Below are 9452 nucleotides of genomic sequence, written 5' to 3' on the forward strand. Positions count from 1 at the left end.
ACTTCCCCAACACCTGACGTTGGGGAAGTGACCTTGTTAGACCTTGTTAGACCGGGCGACGTCTGAGCCGGTATCTCATGTGGTTCATTGTCTCTCATCATTATGAGGTAGGCAGTAGCTTGAAGGGTCTTGCCCAAGGACCCACACTGGATGTTTATTCGCCCAAACGGGGATTTGAACCGGTGACTGAGCTATATATATATGCTATACTGGATAGCTCAATCCAGACACACACAACTCTAGGTATATATACACAAGGTATATATACACAACTCTAGGTGAGTTTACACTGTGCTGTTTTACAGCAGGTTTCCTACTATTGTTCTGGTGCCAGTTTAACTGGCACCTAGCATACAAGAAAACTGCAGCCTTTACCACACATTAGATTGTGTTTAAAGAGGGGCAAGAACACTTATTTTTCAGGAGGAAACACACATCTAGCATCTACTGTATACATATATCACATGAGGTAGATTTTCATTGATAGCACATTTCAATAAAATAAAATATTCAGGCAATTTACATTGGTGTAAATCATTGTGAACAAACTGGAAGATTGTGTGCCTAAGATTATTAGGCATATAAAAGCCCCCAACCCCACCACTAACACAGGTGCAAAACATTAGATTGCAAATAAAATGCTGTGTACTTTTTTTAGGTGTGTGCTGTTACTGTCACGGCCTCAGACAAAAAAAAAGACTCAAATGTTGTGAGTCTCCTCCCAACCTCAGAGGGCGGCACTGAGCAGCTGTTTCCTTCCGGGACCATCATTAACTGGGGAACTATTTAAGTGGAGGATGGAGACTCCTCCAGTTGTCAGTGTGTCATGGTGGACTCTCTGTTTGCATCTGGCTTCCTGTATGACGGTTGGTTTTGTTTAGTTTGGATTGTGAACAGCCCTGCTACTCCTAATTTGGTTACGTTAGTAGAGTGGTGTAGAGCCTGACTCTGTAGTTTGCGAAAGCCATGTTACTCTTAGTTATATTTTTGCCTACTCAGTGCGGCGACCTATTGTGTCCTGAATTTGTTTTGTCGTTACTTCTGTTTAGTGTTATTCCTCTGTTTAGTTTGTTTGGTCCTGCTTCGCAGTGCTCCTCAGTTTAGTTGGTGAACCCTTTTCCTACTCTGTAGTGACCTTCAGTTTTGTGTAGTAATAATAAATATCGTTTTGTATTCTGCCATCCTCGCCTGTTACTGCTTGTGCGTTCCGTCCTGTCTGGTCTTGGGGGTGTTTGTAACACAAATGTTTAATTATGTTAGTTAGGTGCTCATATAAGAGACATATTTATCTTCTGCAATCAGTTGTTAGTCATATTAATATTTGCTTTAAAGAGATCATTTCACAGTGAAGCTTTCAAAGCAGGTCCACAGTGTTACATGTGCAAAATTGTAGTACAAAGTCCATTTGAAACAATATATGACACACATATGACACACACACAACACTTGTCTTTACCTAAAACTATTAATCTTCTAATGACACAAACAAAAGCAAAACATATTTAATGTATGCAGCCCATAGACTTTGGAACTTAAATAAGAATTCAACTCCTTAGGTGACACCTTATGTGTCACCTAAAGCCAACAATCTTGTCAGATGCTAAATTTAAACGATGACAACTTTTTATTGCTCATTACTGTTTTTAACTATTGTATCTGCTGCATGTTTTCAGTGCATTAGTGTCTATTAATGGTATTTTATTTCTCCGGTGCCAGTCGGGGTGGCTGCTGGCTGCTTGTTCCCCATGTTCTAATATCACTCTTTAACTACCCTAAATAATCATGCCTATAGCATCCCACAATATGACTATTCAATTCAGTTCAGACACTTCTTTGAAAATGTTAGGAAGTACAACCTTGTAAAAGGTTGTATTGTTTTGTTATTATGTGTTTAATTGTTTAGGCCCCTGAACCTCCACACACTAACTATGCGACACTAAAGCTCAAATGCGACGAAGCCTTTGCAGTAGCTGCCCTTAGACTTCCATCCACCATTCCACCATACATATTAAGGCTGCACCAACGCCAATATGTGCCACCGAAGAGTTTTATTTTTATACATTAGCTGTTAACCAGCCTTAGACTTATTGTATGTTGTCTTTGTCTTTGACTATGAGTTGTGTTTATGTTTGCACTGTATATTTATATACCCTCTTATTTTGTGTTTATCCATGTACAGTTTTTATATTTGTGTGTGTACAATATTTGTATGTTTTGACTAGGCATTGTTCTCTAATGAAAAGCACTCTGATCAATTTCTATTGTTTTCAACTAGTAGCTTGAGATAAATTTAATTAACCCAACATTTGTTTTATTTAAGTTTATGCGTGCCATTTAATGTTTTTCTTTGCGCTAAAGTAATTGTAGATTTCTTTCTAGTTGCTTTGCACACTGTGTTTTTTCTGTCTCATTTTGCAGTTTGTATGTTTGCACTTTCTATAAAGTCATTACAGTATGTCCCCTCTTCCATTGGACCCCTGAAGCTATGCCCAACATGCCTGTTCAGTACTCCATCCATGGATGATGCGGGAAATTTTTTTGTTTGTCAAGACATGTTGTGCCCCTGGGTGAGGGTTGTTCCTGGGGGGTCATCAAGCATTTGGTTATTAAATGGTGGGGGTTTTACTGTGGTGACCACAGGAACATTGTTAAGGAAGTAAAGGGGAGTTAACTGAACTCATGAATATCACCAGTCAAGTGGGGGTTTGTAACAGGTTATAAATACAGGTCTTGTGTCCTCAGTCCTTCAGTGGATACTTTGTACATAGTAACATGTGCCTTACCTCTTAGATGTAGTGTAATTGTGATCCACTTCATGTCGACACGAAAGTAAACTTTGAGATGGTTTATCACTGATGATCTCCAGTTGATTTCTTTTTAAGAATATTTCCACAAAAATGATAATGCATTCAGACCAAAATAGAAAAGTTCACTGTGCTTCACTATTCCTCATAAGCTGTCCGTGGAGACATATTTTCAGACAACTGTCTCTACGGTTTTATTCCAATGTACTTTTCTGGCTAAAGTAGGCAGAAGACTCTGCAGACCCTCTTACCTTGGACTTAATTTCAAAGGCATCAAGACCAAGGCCCTATCTAAAACACTTCATACCTGCTTTAATGTCTTTGTTGTCACTTTGTGTCTGTTTCTAGTCATTTTGGTACTTACTTTCTGGGCCTGTCTGTTAAATAATCCACCCAGAGTTGCAAAATTTTCTTATGTTGTTCTTCATAAGCACTCCTGATTGAGACATTCTCCAGAGACTGGCTCTGGGATTTTTTTCGGATCACACTTCTCTGGCTCGACAGTCATGCCAGTGTAGTCTATGCAGAACACACTGCGGCGACGCTCTCCCTGGCCACAAGTTTGTGAGCAGGAAGACCAAGGTCCCATCTGCCATATAGGGCATGGTAGATCCCCACAAGGCCTGATATCCATGGGTTTCAGATCTTTGTCACACTGACTGGAAAGAAAGCCTGCATTGTCTGTGCATTCAATGCTCCTCCTGGACCATCCAGAATTGCAGCTCTTGGAGCATTCAGACCACTCTCCAATTACCCATTCAGGCTCCCCAAAGGGATATATCATATGTAAAATCTGTGATGAGTCTTTGTTTTCCTTGGATTTATTGAATGTCACATCTCTTGGGATGAAAAAAGTGTATTTGACTTTTGGAGGATTAACACCCCCCACAGTGGCCAGGATTTGGATGGTGATGTCCTCCTTTAGTTGCCCAAAGCTTTGGATTCGCTCCAAAGTGGTAGAGGACCCACTGTATTTCAGCACAGCACCCAGCACAAAAATGTCCTGCTCTACTGTAGATATAGAAAAGTTCCCATTCAATACGTAGCCACCGCAGTCTTTTTTAATGGCCAGGTAGTTGCCATCATGTTTAAGTCCTCTGTGGCCCCGCTGTTTGATATCAATGTTAGTGGCACCAATTGGAATTGTAATAATGTCACTGTATCCAAAACTGTTAGAGAAAAAGGAAATCTAGATTTAGATATAGGTTGTGTTTCCTAGTAGTAGTACTGTCACCCATTAAAGGAATTTGCAAAGAAGTTACATAAAACACATAAATTACACATAAAATAATAGTAAAGTAGTCACCAGTAATGAATATACTGTAACTACAGCTACCAATAGTAAAGAAAATGTCAGTATCATATGTACAGTAGTCTGGAATCAATATTCAACATGATTAGCTGCTTTAATTTCTCTAGAATGTTAACAGCTACATAAGCAGGGTAAATATGCAGTTCAAATTAAATGGGCTATAACATGCTCCTAAACTAGTCTTCCACCAGGGTATGCAAATTCAGTATGATTACAGCTAATGCACTTAACATACTGTGTCACCGACTTGATTTTCCATGTTTAATTTTACTTACATTGCTTTGTTGTAAAAACCTGTAATCTTTTGGCAGTTGACCCCATTCCCCCCACAAACTCCACACTTGTCCACCTTTTTAAAAGATCCAATCACCTGGTCACACCCTGCTTTTACACACTGGCCTCGAACACACACTGATGTGGTGTCAGGGCCACATGTTGTGCCATCAGTCACCTGCATTAACACAGAGAATGGGCACAAATTAGTAGCTGCACCACTATTACTTCAGAAGTCATACTGGACTTGTTCCTTATGAAAGAGGGCCATTAAATGTGGCTAAAGACCCTGTTTATCGTTTGACTCTTCTGGCTGCGTACAGGCTGCTGGGATTCTTGTGCCTGGACCCTTGCTGGGATTGGACCACATATCTGCATACATGTGTGCATGGGTTGTATGTGTGGGATGTTGCTGACTGAGTTGCCCTGCTGTCATTTCATTACTCCACCCCCCCATAGCTCTATCCTTTCTATGATGAATGGGAGTGTGGGAGTTGCTTAACGATGTTCCCAGCCATTGTCCCACCTGAAGCTGAATGCCCCTCAGCTGGTTGGAGTCTATATCATTTTATGTGCCTTATTTTATCACATATACATGTATTTAGGGCCTGGGCCAACAGGGTTCTGGAGGGTAGGGCTGCATAGCTGTGGGTTAACCCTGGTAGCAATCCCAAGTTTTAAATTATAGTTAGAGAGATAATAGTAGTGCTTGACTCTAGAGTCCCACAGACCTCTCTGGTGTTGGTGTCTAAGTGAGTGTGCATGTATGTGAGTGTGGGTGTGATCACATATTGATAGGTGGGTGTCTGTGGATGTGTATCTGTCTATGTGATGCACTTGGTGAGGGGTGACAAGTTGGCTGTACTCTGTTTAGGGCAATATTTCTTTCTCTCCATCTCCTAAACAGGATAGGAGAAAGTATTCGTCTTATTGCTATACCTCTTGTATTCTATGTAAAAATACTGATAAAATGTGACATCCTATTCAGGGCTGGATAAAAAAAATAAAAACAATTGTACAATTTTTATTAAAAAGCAATAAATAAAGGTTGGGACATGAAAGGTACAGCCTAATGTGTTGGCAAACGTCCGAAGCTGTGAATGTAAATACCCTACCTTAGATTCAAAAACCTTAAATTCACTGCTTCCTCTGGCTCTACATATCAGCTTACACCTATCCCTGGGAGAAACACCAGCATATTTTGGTATCCACTGTTTCATGTTCCCATTGTAGTCCAGGAAATTCAGGCTGTTGTACTTCTCACATTGCTCTTCTCTGAAACTCTTTCCTGTAGGTAAGATAGCAAATCTTTAAATAGACATCTATTTAAAAATAGAACAGCACAAGCTAAACCTATAAAATACAAACATAATCAATTCAATACAGTATATATTCATCCTTGTGAAGGATAATACTATATGTTAATAACAAGTCAATATTTACAGTTCAGTTATGTGGGTGTACTGCTGCTCTTGGGTTATAGCGCAAAAGCAAGAATATAAATTTTAGCAGAAATAGACATCCATGCTGATATTGCTATGAATGGAGATTTCATTCTTTTCTTGTGTTATACAACCTCTCACCTTTGTTGTTATCACACGGCTGAGAGTTGCAGGACTGGTACCGAATCCTCTGACCCTCACAGTACTTTCCTCCATTCTCAGGTACAGGGTCAGTACACTCTCTGTAGGAAAACTCCACTCCCCCTCCACAGGTTTTGGAGCACTGTTGCCATGGTCCCCAAAAGCTCCAGCCACCGTCCACCACTATCTTTAATAGAATATTACACATAAAAAGGAAGAAAGAACAGTTGGAGTACTTATTTTGGGTTTGGTGCCAAAAGCAATCTTATCAGAGTAGCCCTCCTAAGGTCTGCCTCTACCCACATTCCTACTACATGTGTCACTCACTGCTAGCAAACCCTGCCATGGTACAGCTATGTAGGGCAGAAATGAGTGTTGAGTTAGCTAGAACAGATCATCTTCCAGCAAGTTTTAATATAACAAGGGGAAGATCAAAAGTATAGCTTTATATAGCTATATAGTTGGTTTACATGTGTTTTTATTTCCACTGAAAACAGTGCTTCATTGCTGAACTCAAATGAAAAGCTGGGGCAATGAACTACAACATAAATCTGTAGGCCATAAACCCCAAAACACAGGCTGAAACATGCCTTTATCTGAGCAAATGAAAAGTGAATGATGAAATACTGTGCCTCTATTATTACACAATCCTCTGTTGATATAGAAATGTTGCATTCTACAAGCACGATCTTGTAATGGCTTAAATCTACAGAATTATATGTAGCTTCTTTTCTTTCTCAACAGAATAGTAGGGATTACTCCCACTTACAATGCGGTTCTTTCAACCCCTTCCTACAGTACTATTGATAACTTTGCAGTTGTTCCTGATGAAGTCCAATTTTATTTATTATGCTTTCCTAAAGGCAAATATTTGATGTATTGGAAAGATAGAAAAATAGAATAGAAAAGTCTGTATTTTATTAGTTAAAATTTTATTTTATTTAAAAGAACAATGAGAACACTTTTAGTGATGTGTGATGTTTCATATGCCAGTAAAAAACAATAACCTTACCAGTGGCTTCATCATCTTTTCCATTAACATGCAGGTTCCATGGCGACAGGTGCCAGTGATGTCACATGGTGTGCCATCAGCCCAGGGTAAGTTGCCATTTTTAGTGGAGCACTGTGAAGTCCCGTCCTCCTGGCACCAAAGCTGGCTGCAAACATCACTGTCTGACATGTTGGGGCAGTGTAGGAAATCTTCTCCAAAGATTTGCTGGCACTGTTGGTCCAAGCTGTACTTGACACCTGGTAGCTCCTTTGGCAATGGCAAGGACCTTTCTGGGACATCTAATAAACAGTCCCCTGCAGTAAAATACAAAGTTCTTTGTATGAGACTAACTGCATTGTATTTTTGTACATTGCAGCCCTTCCTTGCATGACAACAGACACAAGTGGACAATAGAATAGAATCCAGCTCTATGAATGTAGCCATACTGTATGACAGCTATTCTATTCTTTTTCTTTATTGTTCCACTAATGACACTTTAATACATCCAATAAACTTGAGTCTGGAATTGTCAATGACGTGTGTAGTTTGGAATGAACATTCTCAGCCACATGGCTTTTTGCTGAAAACATTTTTGAACTGATAAACAACTTTCCTTGCTGACACCAGCTGTTGGCTTTGGCTGACAACACTGAGAACAGGACGAAGTCCATAGTATGACTCAGTGGAAAAGAAAACCTGCTCATAAGTTTAGGAACAATACACAAAAATATAAGATTTTTTAAGAGGGTGGGGGGGGGTGGTGTTCAAACAAAGAACAAAAAATAGTACAAGTGGAAAAGAATGTTTGGAATAGAATGACCCCTACAGCCTATAATTTTAAGGATCCAAATGTAATGTATAAAAAGAATAACAACCTTTTGGCTCAGCTCCTTCTTTAGCACAATGGACCAGTACACCAACCACATGCGAGGTTGGCTCCAGCGTGCCATTCAATTTAATTTAGATTATATAGTGCCAATTCACATACAAGGTACTTTACAAGTAACCCCCCCATCCATCTGTATATATATATATATATATATATATATACACACACCAAATACACACACATATACTATATATGACACCTATATACATATATATATATATATATAATATATAATATATATATAATTATATATATCTATTATATATATTATATATATCTATATATATATATATATATATATATATATATTATATTCTTCTTTTGTATTTTTATTATTTTTTTATTTTATATAAATGACAGATTGAATTACTTCCTACCATGCCCATTGTCAAAAACTCTGTGATATAGAGCGCTGCAGGGAGACCAAGGCTCTGTCTTGTTGAGGCTGACAAACACAGGAGCCATCAGGTAGTGTCCTCCTAAATCTCCAAACAGCCTCTCACATGTCTTGGAGTCATCATGAGGCATACTCAGCACATGACCTGCAAGAGGAATTTGGGAATGGGACATTTCTATGCAGTATTCACAGATTCTCTAAGAGTGTGGTTAGCAATTACTTTCTACTTCAACATGAACTAGTCCTTTTACACTACATTAAAAAAGTATTTTTTCCAATAATGAACCCACACTAGCCCACATATTAGATAATAAGTGCAACCTAACCAAGCTCATGTACAGCTGTAAAGGCAGCCTGCAGGCCATTGTCCTCAATGACTGAACAACTTCTCTTGGGGTCACACATTGTCCCAACATCAGCCACACCCAACGTTTCGCAGCTCTTTTGTCCACAGATGTCCTACAAAACAAATAGAGTAAACACTGATTATGACGAACAGAACTCTATCAAGCATAGGTTTTGTTGGACAGTTTTCTTGAGCACACCTACTTTTGCCATCTGCAAGTTTGATGTCACTATAGATTAATAACTGCTGTGGAACACTGAACACCAAAACACGTTCCTCACTTTTTGCTATGGAGTGATACTAAATGCTTATTTTACTAAATGAAAACAAGTCATTAGAGGCAGCTGCTGCAGAATTAATTAATTCTAATAAAAAGTTTTAAGTGTATACCTACAATGATCATCCAGAACGCAACCAAAAATTAGAGCTTAAAGGTCCATGCACACGCTTTTTTCATGCTACACACTGCTAAAGGATTGGACCTTGATGTCTTAGTAAGGTGTCTGTAACCTTTCATGCCACAAAACTGTGTAGCTCGCCCACCCGTCTGAAAATGTGTGTTTTAATGTGTGTCTGTAATTAAGTGCCAATGTGGAACGTTGAACGCCTACAGAGGCATGGTGTGCCAGCAACTGTTGCTGTCAAGATATTGCATGTGTTTATTACCTTTATTAATGTGACATTGTATTTAAAATTTGAATTTCGATTGGTTGCCAAAACCTACTGTCATGTATGGTTGATGATCCAGGACTGAAGCCAGTATGATTGAATGTATATTCATTACAGAAAACATTTAATATACAGTATATCAGACAATTACACATGCATGGAATAAATCAGTATCTCAGAAATTCATA

The 9452-nt window shown here is 38.9% G+C and overlaps 1 protein-coding gene across 1 annotated transcript; it reads right to left on the bottom strand.

Moving 5' to 3' along the window:
* Positions 1 to 1298: 1298 nt before the first annotated feature.
* Positions 1299 to 8807, bottom strand: LOC114859005 (A disintegrin and metalloproteinase with thrombospondin motifs 8-like). Its single transcript, XM_055508345.1, has 8 exons — positions 8799 to 8807; positions 8576 to 8708; positions 8230 to 8394; positions 6985 to 7277; positions 5973 to 6159; positions 5505 to 5677; positions 4392 to 4567; positions 1299 to 3973 (listed from the first exon to the last, which is right to left on the bottom strand). The coding sequence occupies exons 1-8, from the start codon at positions 8805 to 8807 to the stop codon at positions 3229 to 3231; spliced, it is 1881 nt and encodes a 626-aa protein (XP_055364320.1). The 3' UTR covers positions 1299 to 3228.
* Positions 8808 to 9452: the final 645 nt, after the last annotated feature.

This window comes from Betta splendens, chromosome 1, assembly GCF_900634795.4.
Source record: "Betta splendens chromosome 1, fBetSpl5.4, whole genome shotgun sequence".
NCBI lineage: Eukaryota > Metazoa > Chordata > Actinopteri > Anabantiformes > Osphronemidae > Betta > Betta splendens.

Excerpts from the sequence above, each read along its gene's own strand:
- LOC114859005 (XM_055508345.1), bottom strand. Across the intron at positions 6,160-6,984 it reads AAAAGATGATGAAGCCACTG|ATAGTGGTGGACGGTGGCTG; the intron begins GTAAGGTTATTG and ends ATTCTATTAAAG. Across the intron at positions 4,568-5,504 it reads TTAAGGTTTTTGAATCTAAG|GTGACTGATGGCACAACATG; the intron begins GTAGGGTATTTA and ends GTGTTAATGCAG.